The 21,345-nt window shown below is 40.5% G+C and overlaps 2 protein-coding genes across 5 annotated transcripts in view; one reads left to right on the top strand and one right to left on the bottom strand.

Annotated features, from left to right (window-relative positions):
* SRGAP1 (SLIT-ROBO Rho GTPase activating protein 1) overlaps nt 1–21,345 on the top strand; it is a 284,751-nt gene that overhangs the window by 33,059 nt on the left and 230,347 nt on the right. The window contains exon 1 of one of the 4 annotated variants that reach the window (XM_058742152.1): nt 15,064–16,023. The exons of the other annotated variants lie outside the window; for them this stretch is intronic. The gene's annotated coding sequence lies outside the window, so the exon portion shown is untranslated. Of the gene's footprint in view, nt 1–15,063; nt 16,024–21,345 lie in introns of those variants that run through there. 4 annotated transcript variants of the gene reach the window in all.
* Nucleotides 20,707–21,060, bottom strand: LOC131519291 (small ribosomal subunit protein uS8-like). Its single transcript, XM_058742154.1, has one exon. It carries the CDS (start codon nt 21,055–21,057, stop codon nt 20,719–20,721), a length of 339 nt encoding a protein of 112 aa, XP_058598137.1. The 5' UTR covers nt 21,058–21,060; the 3' UTR covers nt 20,707–20,718.

Raw genomic sequence — 21,345 nt, 5'->3', positions numbered from 1 at the left:
AGTTCAGAAACACGTTCTATAGAAAAAAATAAAAATTCAGAAAAAATATTTTTTCACAAACACGCAGAATTATATTGAATGTCTTTCTCTACATGGAGATAGTATAAATGTGGGAAATGCTTTGTTATTGATGGTAATTTTTCTTTGGACCTCCTTGTAATATTTCCTCTTGAGGAAGGCATATTTTGGTTTTGTCCCGTAACACTTTGGTGATGGGCCTGGTGCCGTGGACCCTAAGTGAACTTAAGTCCAGGGTACATATCAGATGGCTTGTCCAGAATTCCAGTCCCACTCTCACTACTTTTAGCCAATAATGAAGAGCTTTGGTTCTTTATCCCAAAGGTCTTTTTATGTGTCCTCTTCAAATTTCGTCCATTAGCGCATCTCTGCAAAGATGAAATCTATCCCCATTTCAATTTTTTAAAGTCCAGCTGTGCAAGGAGTCTCTTATCTGTTGTATCCATTTTCTAGCAACTTCCGGGGCCCTTGAGGGCTATTAAGCAGAGAAGAATTCAAGGCCAGACATTGTGGGTGAGGGTATCTCTCTCCAGTTAGGACTTTGACTTTTTTCCAAGAATTGTAATGACTCATTTGAGAATGACGCATTATGCATTCTATTTCTTTTGTCCATAGTGGAGTTGCTTGTATCTCTAATTTTCGTTATGGTCAGTTCTCTGTGGTAATTGCTTTACTCTTCATTTTATTTCATTTTAGTCATTATTTCTAAATCAGTATGTTCTGTATGTCGAATCACAGGTCTCTACATTTTCTTAACACTACTTTGGAATTTTTGCCTCAACATGAATTTAATCTGAGAAAAAATCCTAATGTCCTGACTTCTGGCAGGAAGTATTTGTGTTAGGGAGCTCGCATAAATGATTTTTCCTTAAGTTCTAAAAAAAAAAAAAAAAAAAAAATATATATATATATATATATATATATATATATATATACACACACACACACATAGTGTTTGCCAGTTGAGGTTTTCAAAAGATTAATGCTATTCAATGTGATTAAGTTGTCTTCTTGGAAAAAATATGTTACATATAACCATAGTTAAGGAATGTTTGCTGCATAGGTTGACCACACAGAGTGACATGTAATTGTACTTTTCAAGTTGGAAAGTGGATAATATTTGATTCAGTGAAGGGTGTGGCATGATAAACACAATTCTTCATGAGGGTATATAAACTGATACACTCTTTGTGGAGTGTAATTGGACCCTGTAATCTCACTTTTAGAAGTCTATCCAAAGGAAATAATCAGAGATGATTAAATGCATAATCATATTTAATCAATAATAAGATTAAATTCTTATGCAAAATGCATAAGAATCGTCATCATAGTTTTCTTTAAAAAAAAAATGAGGGGCCCCTGGGTGGCTCAGTCGGTTGTGTCCAACTTCAGCTCGGGTCATGATCTCATGGTTTATGGATTTGAGCCCCATGTCAGGTTCTGTGCTGACAGCTCAGAGCCTGGAGCCTGCTTCAGATTCTGCCTCTCTCTCTCTCTCTCTCTCTCTCTCTCTCTGTTACTCCTCTGACGCGTTCTTTATCTCCCAAAATAAATAAATAAGCCTTAAAAAATGATAATTAGAAGCCATATAAATCTCTAAGAGTCAGGAAATAAATCAATTATGGTATGTACAGGGATTAGAGTATTATGGAACCACTAAAATTATGAATTTGAAGATTATTTTAAATCCAAAAGAAACCTTTCAAGATATGCTAGTAAGTGCGGGAAAAAAATCTATGGTGAATAAAATATGATATACACCAGAATATCATAGTCATCATTTCTGAGTAAATGGGACTGACAACTTTTTAAAATTTTCTTTGTGTGTTCCTGTATTATCCAAATTTTCCATAGCAAATATGTATTTGTTATATGTATAAACATATATATGAGCACATGTAAAGCACTAAAATGATGCCTGGCACCATAGTGAGCTTTGAAATACTTTTTTTTTTTTTTTTACTGTTGTGATATTTATTTTTATAAATAAGAAAAATACTTTTAACCTCCCTCTAATTGTAATTAATTATTTTTATAACAGACAGATGTTTGTTCAACATCTGTTTCCCATAGACTGTGCTCCGTTATCTATCATATATATGCCCCAGCACTTACCTAGTATAGAGTTAAGTGCTCCATAAATAATTGTTTGGACTCTTAAAGATCAGATTTCTAATATTTTCTTTTATTTCAGTTTCCTAGCAGGAAGGTCTCCAGTGAGAAAGCTGTTAAAATGTTAGCTGTTCCCAACTGAGAATTTTTATGTTCTTATGAGTCTTAAAATGTATGTAAATGAGGAAATTGCACTGTCAAGTAGCATGTTATTGAATCAGAAATATGTGTATTGGTGGGATGCTTGGGTGGCTCAATTGCTTAAGCATCTGACTTAGGCTCGGGTCATGATCTCATGGTTCGTGGGTTCGAGCCCCATTTAGGGCTCTCTGCTGTCAGCGCAGAGCCGGCTTCAGATCCTCTGTCTCCCCCTCTCTCTGCCCCTCCCCTGCTCTTGCTATCTTTCTCTCTCTCTCTCTCTCTCTCTCTCTCTCTCTCTCTCTCTCTCTCTCTCTCTCAAAAGTAAAGAAACATTAAAAAAAAAAAAAGAAATGTGTATTGGCATATTTTATGTACAAATTGGCACTGAGATTTCTTTAAATATATTTCTAAAGTTATAGTTTTAAAAGTTTAGAACATGAAGGACTTGAAACAGATGATCACAAAGCTTCTATCTCAGACATCCTTTTTGACCTGTCCTAAGGTTACAAGGTTAAGCAAGAAATAGGCACATTTTTCATAGCCTCAAACGTTTTTTGGTGGGATAGTAGGAGTGTGTTTGGTATACAAAGGTCCATTAATTCTATAAAAGGACATAATTTGAATCTCTAGTTGATTACAAGTTTAGAGGTCTCTGTAATATACAAAGTTTCTTAATTGTAAATAGTCACTTCCCAAGGCTTGCTGATCTCTATGAGGAAGTAATGAGACAGCAAGAATAACCAGCTGCTGTTGATGAAACCGAATGATAAAATTCACTTAATGAAAGTAATGTGCTGACAGCAGTGTTTACTGCTTAAAACATAATAATCATGTTTATTGTATCTCTAAGACAGAATATATCTGAAATGTACCAGAGGAAATTGAGAGTAATGTGCTTTTTCAAAAATGTGTGTTTATTTATATGAAACCAACATGAAAAGTTTGAAAAACCTTTTATCAGAGGTCTCAGTTTTATAGACTTAAACTGGAAAGATCACAGAATTCGAAAATAACCATCGTTTATAAAAATATAAGAAATTCAGAAATATGAACTTGGAAGACATAGGCACCTGGGAAAAATATTTTAATATCATGGACTAGAGGCCTTGTGAACTCCGAAAGACCTTGAAATCCACTTGCTGATGATTTTTGGAATCTCAGAAATAGTGTTAAAATACCATAGGATAGAAAAGAATAATTGGGAAGCTTAATGCAATCAGAGCCTCATAGCCTGTTACGGGAAGTAGCATTTGGCAAAGCCTGCTAAGCTACTGTAAATGAATGTTAATTGCATTTTATCAGCCGTTTGTACTATCTCTGTTACATAATTTGAATATGTATGACCCTGTAAATATGTTTAACAGTGAAATTACAGTGTTTGTGGAACTCAAATTCCAAAAAGCATATAACCCTTTGATGAAGAATTATGTTTAAAAACTACACAGTTCAAGATGTTTCTACCGTTTAGAAGTAGTCTATATACTATGCAACAAGTATTTCTGACTAAAATACTGTGACAAGCAGAATGGTGTATGTCAAAATCAATTTAGAAGACAGACGTGATTTGGTGAATTCATTGGTTATGCAAATAGGTAACCAACTAGAGTGTTTTAACTTTTTTAGGATCAAATACAATTTATTTTCTTACTGTATGTGATTTTGGTTGGCTGTGTCATTTTCTGCTTAGAAATTATTAGCGAGCCAACGAACCAGACTTAGGAATTGAATGGCACCTCCTTAACTAGCAGTAATGTTGAAAATGAGAATAATAGATGGGAATGCCTCTTTAGTTTTCTAACTGTACTTATTTGGCATATGTAAGTAAAACTTGACTCTCTGCCAATGCTTTCTTTTTTGCAAAACGTAGATCCACTGGAAGGCATTTTTCCCTTCAGAAGGATTTAAATGGCATTGTTCTTCTGGAAAGTATAATCTAATAGGAAAATACCATTCCTATCAGAACCAAAAAAGCCTGTAATTAAGATGTGTCTCTGTCATGTTTTTGTTCTCTTTTTTGTTAAAACAGAAACTCAGACTCATTTAAGTAAATAAAATTGTCGGGTGAAACATTTGTTTTCAAAGGTTAATGGTAGTGTTACAAGTATCTGGTTACTTCATTTTGATGGTCTATAATGTTAACAAATTCTCATTTTAAAAAATTTGGTTATATCTTGTTACTTTACATTTTGAGGTAGATTTAGATTAATTTAGATTCTTTTGCATGTTGCCGTTCTTTGTCAACACAAGGGAGAAGTGCCGGGTGAGCTTCAGAGTCCAAGTGAGTGTTGGACCAGATTGTAGATTCAGTACTTATTAGCTTCTCAGCCCTGTCCTAATCAGGTTACCAAATCTCACTGGGACCTGGTGGCCTCACCTTCCTGGGGTCATTAGAAGGGTTACCTGAAATCCTCACAAATATGTGGAAAGTGTTAAGAATGTATGCCTGAAGTCCACTGTGGTTCTTACAGCACTGCTGCTGCCAGTTGATGACAGAGCCTCTTTATGTTGTAGGTTATTTAAAACACTTCACCTTTCTGCCACCCTCACTTGAGAGAATTTGCTAGTTGGTACATTTTCCTTTAAAAACTTGACCGAGGGTGGGGGCGGGGGGGGGGGGGGGGAGGGTGCACCTGGATGGCCAGTCTGTTAAGTGTCTGACTCCTGATTTTGGCCCAGGTCTTGATCTCACTGTTTGGTGCTTTGAGTTCGAGCCCCTCATCAGCTTGGGATTCTCTCTCTCCCCTTCTCTCTCTGCCCCTCCCCCCCATCTTTTTCTCTCAAAAATAAACTTTAACAATAAATAAATAAACAGACAAGTAAATAAATATTTGACAAAGGGAAAAAATATCCAGAATGCAAGTCAGCTCTAAAGCCAACATGAGAGAAGTTTTGTTATGTCAGACACTGAATCCTAATGTCTAAAATGAGATTGGAACTTTCTTTATTGATTCATAATCTGTGCTGTTGCCGGTCTTACTGATACGGAGGAGTTGACAAGCTTTCTCTGTTAAAAGCCAGGAAGTTAACATTATAGGCATTGTAGCTCTTATGGTCACTGTCACAACTACTCTCCTCTGCCATTTGTATCCAAGACTGGCCATAAATTACAATGTGTAGATTAATGGGCATGGCTGTATTCTGGGAAAGCTGTATTTATAAAAATAGGAGGTAAGCTGGATTTTGCCCATGGACTGTAGTTTGCCAAATACTACTGTAGAGAATTAAGAGTTTGTTGGTGGCCTTTTTAAAAATCAGAGACAAATTCTTGTTCTCAAAGTTGCAGTTTGTATGACAGTTGACTTTGGTAGTCAGGTTCCCTCACATCTCTTGGAACAGAGCCAGGGGGAATGGGGAGTGCCTTGCTTGCCTGAGAGGTTAGACATTACACCTGTTGATTCATAAGTAAGTAGATGCTGAGTTATCTTAGGATCGTGTTCTGGCTTTGCAGTTCAATCTTTTGCAGTTCACCTGTTGTTCTACCCCTTACTACCTGCAAGTTATTGTTTTGTGACGTGGCTTTCTTAGGGCTCAGTTTTCTCACGGGTAAAATAGTGATAATTTTTACTTTGTTGGGTTGCTATGAGGATTGAATGAGCCCATGCATATAAAGTGTAAGGCTCAGGGTGCCTACGTGGCTCAGTTGGTTAAGCGTCTGACTTCGGCTCAGGACATGATCTTGTGGTTTGTGGGTTTCAGCCCCACGTCAGGCTCTATGCTGACAGCTCAGAGCCTGGAGTCTGCTTTGGATTCTGTGTCTCCCTCTCTCTCTCTGCCACTCCCCTGGTCACACTCTGTGTCTCTCAAATAAATAAATAAGTAAATAAAAATAAATAAAAATTAAAAAATAAAGTGTAAGCCTCAGTGCCTGAAAAAGATAAATCCAATAAATGATAGTTCTTAAAAACTTAGGTGAGAATCTTACCTTGACGGCTACATCAAAGCTTTTTTTGTTTTTAAAAACTTTTTTGTTATTTTACGTCCTTTGGTTTTTTTAAGAGTTGGAAGGAAATACACTTCTGTGTAATTACACACTCAGAATTATTTGGAACTGTGCCTCTCAAACGATCTGTGGTGAAAGGCTATTTTTTTTCCAACGTGTCATGAATCAATGTTTTTATAAAATACACTAAAGTGAATTATTACAAAAATGAAATAAACAAAGGCAGATAGATATATACACAGCCCCATTTTTTTTTTTTATGAGATCTAGTAAACACGTAAAATTTCTAAATCAAATCTCTCTGCTTATTTCTTTGGGGACTGGTGATAAAGATATGGCAGACTGGTAGCTCTGACCCACACAGTCATACTTTGAGGGGCACTGGTGTGGGCAGAAGCAAATTCATGGGAATTCTTTTAAAATACCCAGATCAGTCACTCTTGAATAGAATCAGTTACTAAATAGCGAATTTGTCTCTTCTTCTTAAAAAGTAGTGACCAACTGTAAGTGAACGTTATTAACTTACCCAAATTTAACCCAGCCCCCACCACCGCCAGTGGAAGATGATCTGGTTTGGGGTAACTGGAGATCCTCTTAGGGGATTAAGCCTTGATGTTGCTCTGGGCCAAGACCCTCAGTTGGAGCATCCGCATCCCCAGGTTCCAACCTGTGGCTCCAGCACTGATCCTGAGAGCCCAGACCTCATAGAGTATGGTATCTCAGGTCCCCAGTTTCTTCTCCATCTTCTGAAATCTGAAAGCACCTCCTGTGACCTCTTTTAAACCACACTCTATGTTATATTCTCATTATTTTCTCTGGTTTCTCTCTGTAGAACTGCAGGTTTATAAGGATAGGGACTCTGATTCTTTTTTTGGTTTGCCGCTCCTGGGATACCCTGGGTGCACCTTGAAAATGTGTTGATGTGTGAATGAATGAGTGCATGGTGCTGTCCAGGCCTCTCAGCAGCCTGACCGACATCCTTTATCTGTATGCTCTTCACTTTGCTAGGGTCCCTCTCAAAAATATAGCCAGATTGGGAGGGGGAGGGGTGGGGAGGGCGTCACTCCAGAGCCACACATTGCTGTCTACGCTTTTTTCAGTGCCCATAATCCAAAAGGACAGGTACTGTGTATTTCGGGAAGTTGACTGTTTTCTTATCCTTCATTTTTTTGGTGCCGATTGTGTAATAGCATTGCAGGAGAGCAGCCAACAGCGGTTCTACCACCTACAAAGTCACATTGACTTTCTGGAAACTGTCAGGGTCACACCTTACTTTAGTTGAAATCCAGTGGCATTGAGCTCTTGAGATTACAGATAGTAATTTTCTGCAGTAGACACAATGGTGTGTGAACATACGACTGAGCTGGTATACATCAAAGTGCTTGCATGGGATCTAGATCATTGATACATTACAGTAAACCACTTATGGATATTTTATGATACATATATGGAATAATATTACCATATCATGGGGATAGAAAAGGTTATCAGAATTTCATTTGCATGGTAATAATCATTCGTAAGGAGAAAGAATTTATCATTTTAAGTTGATAGCCTATGGTGATAGATTTTAGCAGTTATATTTTGTTTGGAGGACCAGGAAAGTTTATAGCATATTGACTAGATGCTGGCTTTGGATCACGATGTTTAGATTCCCATCCCAGCTCCATGACCTTGTTCAGGTTAGTTGACCTCTTTACCTCACTTTCCTTACCTGTAACATGCAGGTAATAATAGTACCGAGGCATATGTTATTGTGAGGATTAAACATAATTCATGTAAGTCATTTCATGGTGTTCATCATTTCTTTAGCACTCATTATTACCATTTAATGTGTGTAGAGTCTTTGTTGGTGTAGTAACACTTTTTGAAAGAAACAAAAGGCTTCAGAGTACCCGTAGCCGTTGTATTTGAAAATCAAGTGTATGTCCAGAGTGCTGTTTTAACGTATTTCTGCCTTAAACTATTTTATATACATTAATTTATTCTTCTGGAGTCATTTTTTTTTTTTAATTTTTTTTTAACGTTTATTTATTTTTGAGACAGAGAGCGAGCATGAATGGGGGAGGGTCAGAGAGAGAGGGAGACACAGAATCCAAAACAGGCTCCAGGCTCTGAGCGGTCGGCACAGAGCCTGACGCGGGGCTCGAACTCACGGACCGCGAGATCATGACACGAGCCGAAGTCGGCTGCTTAACTGACTGAGCCACCCAGGCGCCCCTGGAGTCCTTCTTGAAATAAAAGTTACTTTAAACTTTTTTTAAATGTGGTTTTCTTATTAGCTTACATTTTATTGCCAGTTGACTTTGTCAACTGTCAGAATATTGTTATTTGAATTACCTATGTTTAATATTTGAGATTGTCAGTCTTTCCTTTTACCGTATCTTCTGTTGCTTATAAACTGAATGATCACTTCCCCATAGATCTGATAAATATTATATTCTTTTTTTTTTGATGGTTTCTCTATAACTTAATCTTAATTAAATTTTAGAATGATTTTTAGAGTGAGTACTTTTTCATCCATTCAGTTTTTCTGTCTGGTTGGAGCTACTTCTTGTTTCCTATCTTAAATTTTTAACACAATATCGAGAGGTGATATATGGTGTATTAAGAGCTTGTGACTCTTGATCTCAGGGTTGTGAGTTCGAGCCCCACTTTGGGAGTAGAGATTACTAAATAAATAAATAAATAAATAAACTTAAAAAAAATAAAGTAAAATAAATGATGAAAACCCTAACAAATAATAAGCAAGCCATATTTTAAAAAGTTGTAATTTAATGGAATAAAATAGTAGGAAGTATTATGAAAGTAAGCAATGTGGAAAACAAATGGAAAATTATAATATAGAGTTGCTTATACAGCATGAATATAATTAAGTTAAATATGCATTTTTAGATGAATAGATAAAAAGTGAAGCTGTAGTGTTGAGACTAAGGATAACTCTTTTTTTTTTTCTTTCCACTTTCCAATATTTATAATGTTGCTATAAGGTTTTTATAATTAAAAATTTTGGGGTGCCTGGGTGGCTCAGTTAAGTATCTGACTTTGGCTCAGGTCATGATCTCGAAGTTTATGAGTTCGAGCCCCACGTCAGGCTCAGCACTGACAGTGTGGAGATTTCTTGGGATTTTCTCTCTCTCCCTCTGTCTCCCTGCCTCCACCACTTGCATTCACTCTCTAAATAAATAAGTAAATAAATAATTAAACTTAAAAATTTTTTAAAGACAAAATGCTATTTAATTGCTCAAAATGACAGATACTAAAAAAATCATACTGAACCTAAATCTTTTATTATAGTTAGCCAATTTATTGAATTTATTTACAAAATGTTTGTTAAAGTCTGTTTTGTAAATCAACTTCTTAGATGTCTAAGAACAAACAGGGTCTCTTAGTTTTATGTTTTGTACCCAAATACTAATTAGTTACCTACAAAGGAACAAGACAGCTCTCTTAAAACTCTTAGTCATGACATTCTGTAGATAGTTCATAAAGTAACTTTTCAAGGCCAGTGAGAAGTCAGCAGTGGAAACATCTGTGACCCAATAAGGGGCTGCCCAGAGATCATTGCTGGTTCCTGAAGCATGTGCAGGGATATCCAGTTCCAGCCCAGACAAAGTGCAGATCTGGTTCATCATGCAGTTGCATCGTTAGCCTTTAGTCTGGGTGACAGGCTGCCAAGCCACCACCTGCCTAGCAGGACATTCAAGCCCACTTGCCAAGGCCGTTATTCCCATTTGGGGTCAGGCCAGCAGGGACCTTTCTCATTTAACCCTGGATGTCTTCATTTCCATGAGGTTTTCAAAGGAGAATGAAAGACTCAGCAGGGCAAGTGGTAGTAAGATTGGACACACCCCAGTTTATGGAATTGTAAGACTGTTCTTTGGTTATAGATGGGCCTGCCCTTGTCTCTCTCAGTCTATCCCCAAAGCTTCTCTTTTGAAACAAAACACATTTTTGTAGTAGCAAAGGTAATTTACCAAGGTAAGTCTTTTCCCTTGAAGTTAGAAGGAAGCCATTTTTCCTTTTTTGAAGTCCTCTAGGTAGTAGACTCTGAAACATCTCTCATTGCAAGTGCTCTTGTTCTTACGACCAAACATCTTCCTAAATTGAAAATTAAAGAAAAATTACACATACACACACACACATAGACACACACACACATAGACACACACACACACACACACACACACATACACACACACACAGGGAGAGAGAGAGAGGGAGGAGAGAGGGAGAGGGAGAGGGAGAGATAGGGAGAGAAAGGCTACAAGTAGATGACATTGTTATGTATACAAAATTGTTGAACTTGTAAAAATGCCTCTAGTATCAGACTGTGTCTTCATGCTGACAGCCCTACCCAGGGCTTATTCATTGTTTAAAACATACCCCTATTTTGACATTTCCTGTAAAGGGAAATCCTTTTGAATGCATACAGTAAGAAGTATGTAGAGCATTAGTCACTGAGATTTTTACATGTAATAGTTGAATATTGTCATTAGTTTTGATTCCCACATTATTGGAGTAGATTTTTAAAATGGAGCCCAACAGGGAGCGTTCCCCTTTTTCCTACAACTGTGTTATGTAGAGCCACTGGCAGGAAGAAAAGCATTTGCTACTTCAAACATCCCTGGGAGCTGAAACTAACTGCTTGTGGATAATGTATTGTTGAGAGAACAGTGGTCTGGCTCATCAGATTCAGATTTGCTGCTTATATTTTCTAGAATATATGATATAATGTAATAATTTGAACTATCTCTTTTCACTAAAAACTGTCTAAAATTTACAGTGAGTTGCAGTTGGGGCACCTGGGTGGCTCAGTAGGTTAAGCGTCTGACTTTGGCTCAGGTCATGATCTCTCATTTGTGGGTTTGAGCCCTGCGTCGGGCTCTGTGCCGGCAGCTCAGAGCCTGGAACTTGCTTCAGATTCTGTGTCTCCCTCTCTGTCTGCCCCTCCCCTGCTTGTGCTCTCTCTGTGTCTCTCAAAAATAAGCAAAAATGTTAAAAAAATAAAAAAAATGAGTTGCAATTTGAGCAAAAGTAAAAACATTTATGTAAATTTTTTAACTAACCATAAATAATTCAAAAATACTTTACAGTAAAAAGTAAGATGCAAAATGACTTAAGGCCCTCCCTGTGTGTGTCAGGATTTTGATCAGGGGATTTGTGTGGAGGTGCAGTGACCCCCCCACCCCCCCACCCCCCCCAGCCCCCGCCAAAGGTATCTCACTTCTATTTTCCGCACAGGAGCATACAGGGAAAAACCCAACACATGAGGGAGGATGAGGAAAAGAGACCCTGAATGGATAGCCAGCTGGGGGGGGGGGGTGGTGTGGAGGTGGCAGTTGGGGGTTATGCTTCTCCATGCTTTCTGGAGAAGGGCGAGGAAGAGGAAATCCTCTTGCTATAAATGCCCCATTTAGATCCATTGGAAACATTGGATTTGGCAATAGAGGAGGAAGAAAAAGGTTTGACTCATCAGATGCAGGAGGATCCACTTTAGAAGTTGAGTGTAATTACGGTTGAGCTGTCTCAGGTCTGCAGCTGCCTCTTGTCTGGAGAAGGTTTCTTTCAGCTTCCCATGTTCTCATCCAGTGACCACAAGCTTTCAGTTCAAGGAACAGAGTTTGCTTTGAGAAGAAGAAATGGCTCTTTCCAAATTTTCTTCGAGATTTTTGAATGGCTTCTTAAGGTTTCTAGCTCTTTGTCCTCGTATCTCATCTTGCCATCTGCACCGGAACTTTCCCCCTCTTTTTCCATATCATGATTTGTCTGGAAGGTAATGCCCAAGAAGCTCCATTTCTTCTTGACTAAGGACAGTCTTTTTTTTTTTTTTTTTCATTTATTTATTTTGAGAGAGCAAGTAGGGAAGTAGCAGAGAAAGGGAGAGAGAGGGAGAATACCAAGTAGGCTCCCCACTGTCAGCACAGAGCCCAATGCGGTGCTCGAATTCACAAACCGCAAGATCATGACCTGAAACTGAAGTCAGATGCTAAACTGACTGAGCTACCCAGGCACCCACAACAGTCATTTTATTTCCCCTCTCCTACAGCCTGCAACCTGCACTTTGAATTGAGGCTTTCACAGTAGGAAGACTTTTAAGATGATCTTTCAGGTCTGCTCTGTGTTCTCTCCTTTAGAAATATCGATAGAGGCTGGATGGCTCAATAGTTGAAGCGTCCGACTTCAGCTCAGGTCATGATCTCACTGCTTGTGAGTTCAAGCCCCACATTGGGTTCTGTGCCGACAGCTCAGAGCCTGGAGCCTGCTTCAGCTTCTGTGTTTCTGTCTTTCTCTGCCCCTCCCCTGCTTGCTCTTTGTCTCTCAAAAATAAGTTAACATTTATAAAAAAACATTATATTCTTTAGATCCACCCATATTGTTGCAGATGGCAAGATTTCATTCATTTTATGACTAATATTCCATTGTATACCTATACCACTTCTTTATCCATTCATCTATAGGGGGGCACCTGGGCTCTTTCTATGATGTGGTTATTGTAAATAATGCTGCAGTAAATGCACGGGTGCATGTATCCCTTTGAATTAGCATTTTTGTCTTTTTTGGGTAAATACCCAGTAGTACAATTATCGGATTGTATTTTTAATTTTTTAAGGAACCCCATACTGTTTTCCACAGTGACTGCACCAGTTGGCATTCCTACCAACAGTGCACAAGGGTTCCTTTTTCTCTACATCCTCACAACATTAGTTATTTCTTGTGTTTTTGATTCTAGCCATTCTGACATGTGTGAAGTGATACCTCATTGTGGTTTTGATGTGCATTTCCCTGATGATGAGTGATGTTGAGCATCTTTTTCCTGTGTCTGTTTTTCATCCTTATGTTTTCTTTGGAGAAATGTCTGTTCATGTCTTCTGCCCATTTTTAAATTGGATTATTTGTTTTTTGGGTATTGAGTTGTATCAGTTCTTTATATATTTTGGGTACTAGCCCTTTATTGGATATATCATTTATAAATATCTTCTCCCATTCAGTAGGTTGCCTTTTAGTTTTGTTGATTGTTTCCTTCACTGTGCAGAAGCTTTTTATTTTGATGTAGTCCCAATAGTTATTTTTGCTTTTGTTTCCCTTGCCTCAGGAGACCTATCTAGAAAAATGTTGCTACGGCTGATGTCAGAGTGATTATTGCCTGTGTTCTCTTCAAGGATTTTTATGGTTTCAGGTCTCACATTTAGGTTGTTAATCCATTTGAGTTTATTTTTGTGTATGGTGTAAGAAAGTGGTCCAGCTTCATTCCTCCATCTTGGGCTGACTTTCCACAGAGACTCTAGAACTCTGTATGGAGTCCAGAGGCTTTTTATCTGTTGCCCTGAGTAGCACTGAGTTTATTGTAGCTATTTAGTTTCTGTATGGAGTCTCTTTTCTTGCAGTATCAGACATTGGGTCTTCTTGTTTAGAACGTGGAGATTTCTCTTTTCCGAGTTGGTTTGCAAGTAAAGCACAAGATGGACCAAATCACAAGATTAACACGTCCAAGGCATTGCGTACTCTGGGTTTTCATCTTCTCCCACCACAGGGTAAACGTTGACAGGAGCTTTACATTTTTCTAGAACTGTGAGGAGCTATTAATGTTTCTTGTCTGTATCAAAAAGCTTTTTTTCAGTGACTGAAAATTCTGTTAAAACTAAACGAATTGGCAGCTTCCCAACTATCCAGGCACATGTCACTATCTTCCATTTTTACCCGGGGAGGATGACCATGGTCTCACATTGTTGGGTAATTCTGCCACAAAACAGTGTAACGTCTACCATCTTGGTCAGAAATACAGCTCATGGCAGAACGAAGCCCCTCCAAGGTAGTCTAAGCTGCCACAGAACCTTCTGCAGCCCTCATGTCCAGCTAGGTCACAGCATACCCTGATGAACACTGGACATGGTTCTGTTCAGAACCAAGCTTGCGCCTGGCACCTGGGATGGATCATGAATGGAGAGGGTCAGTGGGGATGGAGGACTGGTCCAAGAAAAATACACCCTCAGCCCTGCCCATGGCTCCTCCTTCTCTTAAATTTTACTTTCCGTGGCCCTAGAGGCCCCCTCCCCACTCCCATTTTGTGCACATGTGGTTTTTTTCTGCCTTGAAAGTCGTTCTCCTCCCCGTGTGCGTGGGAACAGTATCCATCCTGTAATTTTCCTCATCCCTGTGACCACAGTGCCCAGGGCAGAGCCAGGTGCAGAGTGGATGCTAAGTGCTTCATGCTTGTTTGTGGAAGGAAGGAAGGAAGGAGTGAGTGCGTGAATGACAGAGGGGCAAAGCCACACACATAATGCCCTCCTGGCTCAGCAGAGGGTTTTAGGAGAGCTTGAAACTCCTTTGAGAATTCTCAACTGGGAGGTGGTGGTGGCAATTCTGGCCTGGGCTCCTGATTTCCTCCTCTCCCCTCCCCTGTCCTCCACTTAAGTAGGTTTTAAAAGAGCATAGCACGTGTGAATTGTCTAGTCAAGTAGTGACACAGGCAGCCACGGCTGCTGCTCTTAGAGGTTTAATGCCACTTGACAACATTTTAGAGATCTGCTCTGTAAAAACAATGGAATGCAAAGCAGGAGAGCCTGTCTTATAAAGAAAATAATAATGGCCTCAGAGTTGGTTTGTTTCTCCCTTTGTAAGATCTTTGTTATTTGGGAGTGAATGAGTAGTGCCATAAGAGACAGCTAACAACTGAACTGGCTTTTCCCTCTAAAGATCCTGAGACCTGGTGTGTGTCATACCAAATAGTTACGTCTTTTTCTCCCCCAGAGAGTTAGTCCAAGCATCTAACCTGTGCTGGGTACATGGTAGGTGCATACTGTATATTTGTTGAATGAATAAATATGGTAAATACTAAATGTTTCTTAGTCACAGGGAGTTGAAATAAAAGTATAAGAATGTCTCATGGTTATTGTGTATTTACCATGAGCGACTCTTTTGTCTGCTTTGTGTAGTTTTTCCATGAAATGCCATTTCTCCCTGACTGACCTGTGGCTTCCCTCCCTTCTTTCACTTTTACAAATGGCTGCAGGTTCACACTGATGACATCTCTCGACCTCGCAGGTACTTCCGGAATACTCCAGGCTCTGATGCCTGCCCTGGATAAGAGTAATAGCATTAATCTTCGTTCACCCCTCTCCTCCCCAACTCCCAAGAAGCCAGTGCTGGGTTTTTTTGTTTTTTTTGTTTTTTGTTTTTTGTTTTTTGTTTTTTACCAGAAAGGAGTAGCATGGTTTTTTAGAGCCACGCTTACACTTTAGAAACTGAGGCTGACAGGCCAAGAGTTAGGGGAGAGTAAGCTGGTAGGGAGGATGTAGAGGAGTGGATGTTGTTCAGGTGTATGTTTTTTCCTCCTTCATGCTGCTGGCTGCAGTGACTACTAACCAACGCTTGAGTTTTGGTTTCATGGCGGAAAAAATAACCCGAGTTAATGCAAAAGGTTGTGCTTTCTGACTGTGGGAAGTTGAAACTGGAACTATTTAGAGGAACATGGTGTGAGCAGTGTATGTTGAAGCCAGGGGTGTGGCCTCTGCTCCCACACCCCTTCACTCACCGTCCACCTCTGCAGTGCCCAGCCGCACCTGGGGTGAGGAGGGAGCGCCCCAGGCCTAAGTGCTACCTCCTGAACTCCTCAGGCCAGGCCTGCCCGAGCACCCACGGGTGCACAATGAAAGCTGTTCACCTGAACGTATGCAAGGGCTGAATCATGACACGGTTCACCTGAAACTAATAGTACACTGTATTGTTCACTGGGATTTAAATAAAGAAGCTCTTCACCTGGCCTACAGCAGGTCTGCGTGGTTGGTCAGTTTCGTCCTCAGCCAGAAAAGGTAGGAAGCCAACTACTCCTCCGGGCTCTGTTCTGCCCCGTTCCTGTCCTCTTCTCCTGGGCCTTGTGGAAAACTGGTTCTGCTGTAAGTCAACACCCCAGCCTTCATAGGCTGCTTCTCCAAAACTTTGCGTTTCTTCCTCTTCATCTCCAAGGAGAAATACATCCCTGGGGGCCTTTCCTAGAGGAAGCTCTACCCCCTGCTCAGCCCCGCTTTGCTGGTTTCAGACACCTTTTCGTTCTTCGTACGGAAGCCCTCCCTCTTCCGTGGGGTCAGGCCACCTGCTGGACCCCACCCTCTCTCGTTCCTTGGGACACTCAGGGACTTGGTTCTGGGTCGCTCCTCCACACTGTTGGGAGTCCTTCAGTACCTCTCTCTTAGCATGCTCATGGCCCACGTCCAGTGGCCTTCACTCCCACACCTGAGTTGTTACCAGAGGGAAGTTTTCCGATGACAAATACCTGCTCTTTTGTCCTTGTTTGTCCTTCTTGTCCTTCCCGTCCTCTTGCTTACGTGTTTCCAGTAGACTTGTGTAAGAGATGGCCCTACTCAGTCACTTGACCCTCAGTGTTCTTTTCACCATCCCCACACCCCATGGTCTTTGGTTCACCTGCTTCTCTTGAGGTTACTTTTGACCCCCATCAAAGCTGATCATTCCCTCCTCTGTACCCCTGGGCTAACATTTGGAGGATATTAGTACATTCAGACAATAAACTGGCAAAGGAGGTTGACTCTGTGCCTTCTCCCCCTCAAAAAAGTATGGTGCAGCGATGAAGATGATAGGGGAAAAAACTACCTGGGGGGGCCTGGGTGGCTCAGTCGGTTAAGCGTCTGCCTTCGGCTCAGGTCATGATCTCACAGCTCCTGAGGCCCCACATCGGACTCTGCTGTCAGCGCAGAGCCTGCTTTGGCTCCTCTGTGCCTTCTCTTTCTGTCCCTCCCCCACTTGCTTTCTCTCAAAATAAACTTAAAAAAAAGATGACCAACCTAGTATATGCACATAATTAAAAATAATAGAATAAACATGCGTATAATGAAAAATAGCCTTTCGTGTTTCACCTCCAGCCTTGAACTGCAGCATCAATCATTTTTAAATGTTTGGTATTTAGTTTCTCTGGTGGTTACTGCCATATTTCTAAATACTATAGTTAAATCTCAAATAGGGATAGTGAAAAATAGTTTCTGAAATAATGAAGTCACAAGTAACACTGAATTGTTGCTGCCAGTTTCATTATGAAAGTTTTGAAAACTGTTGTAGATAAATGCCTTTAAGTCATGATGGTAGTGGGTCAAAAACCTTCACCTCCCACCTTCTCTTTCAGTGTTAGGAATGGAATTTTTAAAATATAATTGTGTATTGTTTTTGTATATTTTAATAGCATAAAGTTGATGTTTTTCCCAACCCTATTTTTTTTTTTTTTTAACCTTTTGGCTCTTGAGGCCATTTTTTTTTTTTTCTTCTTCATTGCATGAGGGTCCAGTATGGAAAATTTATGGCACCTCGTTTATAAAACCTTGGTAAGCACTTTGTGTAGCTCTTCAAAGGTACAGCTCATTCTTCTTTGAATCTTAGAAGGTGGGCTTAGAATGAGCCTGTGTCTCTACTCTAAGCCACTGTTACAGGAAAGGTTACTGAGGAGAGGCGTACTTTTTGAAAAAACACTCTAGCTACCTCATTTTAGAGTGCAAAATGGCTGCCTGTGGTTGAAAATAAGTTGGTAGGTAGAGACTTTAGTGCACTTAATTAAAGTACTGTGCTGAAAGAAATTGTAGCAATTATATATTATTAACCTAAGAGGTGCCAAGGCTTTGAAGTTATTTGCTGTGGCCCATTATTTTCCTTGATTGCATGCCATCTCAGATGGAGCTGGGCTGTTCAGTTACGTAGGCATTTAGAAGAAGAGCAACATAGTAAACCCCAGTCCAAATTAGGATCTTTGGAACTCTGTGCTGCATACTCAAGCTACTGCAAAGGGAATCCAGTCTTTTGCTGCTATAGTTACTTTGTGATTATGATACTTTCCCTGCCCACTCCCCAGTCAGACATTATTTAGTTTATTGGAAAATATATGTTGTATGTGTCAACTAAAAACAGGGTGTCATTTTGGGACTTCAATGGAGGAGGATTTTATTTTAGACTGAAGTGAAAGAATACAGAAATTGAAGATCTGAGCAGAGCAGTGCCGGGTCCATTAATGTAAGAAAACCAGGCTTTGCCAATGTAGGGCTCAGAAGTGCTTACACGTGCGGTAGGCAGGCAGCAGGGCATCTCTGGCTAAGAAGAGATCAAAGTGTACTTTTCTGTATTAATAACTCTGCAAAGTGGCAGAGGGTTTCAGCGAAAAGAATAAAATAAGGTTCTAGATCTGATTTTTATCATTTTAAGCTGTCCTCCGCTACAGTTACTAAGTAGAAAAGGTTTCCTGAGTACCCATGACATGCCTGACAGCTAAAATTTGACAGCTGAAAATGGATAGGAATCAAATAGGCCAATCCCTTTATTGTACGGAAGAGAAAACCAACTCGAGAGGCCAAGTGACTTACATAAGTGACCTTGGACAAATCCTCACATAAGTCTGCTACATTTTAGATTTCTAAAAAAATGTTTATTTTGAAAGAACATTCACGTGTTCACCCATGTGTGTGAGTGGGGGAGGGGTGGAGAGAGCTCGGGGGAGAGAATCCCAATGCAAGATGATATGACCTGAGCCCAAAGCAAGAGTCAGGCTTCATGGACTGAGCCAACCAGGTGCTACATTTTACTTTCATTAGCTCTGAACATTTAAACATTTCAATATTCATTAGAACTTTCTTACTGTAGTTACATCTGATGCTACTGATGAATTTGGGGGGTAATGGCAGGGGGCAGTGCATGGGGTCTGGAGCCGACAACCAAGAAAGAATTCTTCCAGAAGTCTTTGGTGCGAAAAGGTGATCTTATTAAAGCACAGGGACGGGACCCATGGGCAGAAGAGCTGTGCTGCAAGTGTGTTGGGGGGGGGGGTGGTGCGTGGTGGTGCAGTGTATGACTGTTTCACCGAGTTGGGGAGATAACGTCAAGAGGGAGTTTCCAAGGAGAGTTGGCACATGCTAAAGACTTACTGGAGGCCTGACTACTGTCAAGCCAAGGTGGTTTTTCAGAGCAAAGCCTTAACATTAATGACAGTAGGTTGTTCCTAGTGGCCATTGATGGGATTGCCTTTTCTGGTGACTGGTGGAGACTCTTAACCAGTTAAACCATTTGCTCTTTTGTCCTTTGCTGTTTTTGGGTGGCCTGGAGTGTCCAAGGAATATCCTACATGTGTCACCGGGGTGGGGGTGGGGGTGGGATGCTGTTAGCCTGCACTTTGCCCTCCGCTTGCCCCACGTTCCCTCATCACTACTATAGAGAGTTCTGTTGTGCACTGGGAAGTGAAAGCCTTCATCTGTTTACTGAAAAAACATTTATTGAGCATTTACTGTGTTCAAGGCACTCTGTTGTGACTTTTTAAGATCTGGCCTGATAGGATAGTTTAATATGAAAGTTAATGTTAAACCAAGACCAGAGTCTTTCTTTGGCTTCTCCGATCTTTTGCTTATCCCACATGGAAATTATTAAGCCACTGTAGAAAAGGTTTAATGTTGCACATATATAGGAAGTATGTTTGGAAAGGTTTACGGAACTGTCGGCCCTGCATTGCCCAGTTCAGCAGTGCAAGAGAAAATTCTGTTTTTCTTCTTTCCTCTACACTCAACTCAGAATACCTCTGTCCACCAAATGTGTGGTGATTTTTCTGACACCAAGGAATTCTTAGCAGCTAGGTGTCCTACAGTTTAACTCCTTTGTGTCCTAGGATTTAACTCCATTCTGGCACTGTCTACCTGGAGATAGTCAGATCCCCCAGGCTAAGGGCTCAGCCCTGCAAGGCTGCCCCCACTTCAGATGTCCATTCCAAGTCCAGGTTGTCACCTTGGCTTCTGACCAACCAGCTATGAATTGTAAGTTCCAATTCCACCCCCCCCCCACCCCCCACCCCACCCCCTCAGGGCAAACAATTGATCCTTTGCTAGAATGGTGCACAGAACTCAGGAAAACCATTTATTTTCTAGATTACTGCTCTATTATGAAAGGACACAACTCAAACAGCCAGTTGGAAGAGATGCACAGAGCCTGGTATGGGGAGGGGTGTGGAGTTTCCATGCCTTCTCCAGGTACATCATTCCTCCAGCACTTCTGTGTGCTCACCAGCCTGGGAGCTGGCCAGATGCCTTCCCTAGGAGTGTTTATCGAGGCTTCATCACGTAGGCACCATTGATTGATTCAACCTCCATTCATCTCCCCTCCCTAGAGGTGGGGGTGGGGTGGGGTGCGAATGAAAGTTCCAACCCCCTTGGGGTGCCTGGGTGGCTCAGTGAGTTAAACGGCAGACTCCGTTTAGGCTCAGGGCGTGATCTCACAACTTTGTGGGTTTTCTCTCTCTCTCAGAAACAAATCAATGTTTGTCCCCTGTGTAAGTGGTCTAACTCCACTGCTGACCTTCAGCTAGTTATGACCCTACAGCAACAGAGTGTTAGTAAGTCTAGATGTTTTGTGAAATTGCTACATTTCTAGCACTGGCTCTTTTTTTTTTTTTTTTTCCAATGGAAGCATTTTATTCGCATGTATATATTCCATCCCTAGGAAAAGACTCTCAGGACTTTTCCCCCTGTGTGCGTTCATCTTACTCCTTCATGGTCCATGATGCCAGCTGAGGTTGTCAGTCCCATGAAACCAAATTGGCTGGATGGGAGCAGATTATTCTGCCATTTTTCTAGATCTTTGAGTTGTACACGAAATCTGGGGCTGATGGCGCCACACTTGTTTAATCGGCTCGTGAGGTTCACAACCATTTTCCCAGCTCTGTGATCAGCAGTGATTTCAAATAAACCAATGTAACCATGCTTCATCATCATAGTCAGAAACCGGATGATGATTTTGGAGAATGGCCTAATAAGTTGGCATTTGCCTCTCTTTGCAGTGTTAATACTCTTTAGAGCATCTGCCAAAACCTTCATGAGTACCAATATGGTGGCACAGAAAGATGGCTCGTTTTGTTGAACACTCTGTACATACTATGGGGACTGTGTCTGTGCATAGGAATGAGGATCTTTTTTTGAAAGTAACATTTCCCAGTGTCTTCTGAAGAATGCTAACTCTCAGTTAATTTGGAATTATTTGAAAATAAGCTTCTGTAGTTAGACAACTTTGGGGAGCCTTGATTGTTCCAAATACATTCAGAAAATCCTTCACACTGGATTTGATTTGCTTGATCAGAGAACCCTATTCCCATTGAACACGTATGG

This window comes from Neofelis nebulosa, chromosome 8, assembly GCF_028018385.1.
Source record: "Neofelis nebulosa isolate mNeoNeb1 chromosome 8, mNeoNeb1.pri, whole genome shotgun sequence".
NCBI classification, from domain to species: domain Eukaryota; kingdom Metazoa; phylum Chordata; class Mammalia; order Carnivora; family Felidae; genus Neofelis; species Neofelis nebulosa.
The sequence above is the reverse complement of the archived record's forward strand: the minus strand, read 5'-3'. Positions and strand labels throughout refer to the sequence as shown.

Bases quoted from the DNA above. Each gene is read 5' to 3' on its own strand.
- LOC131519291 (XM_058742154.1), bottom strand. From the start codon at position 21,057: ATGAAGGTTTTGGCAGATGCTCTAAAGAGTATTAACACTGCAAAGAGA.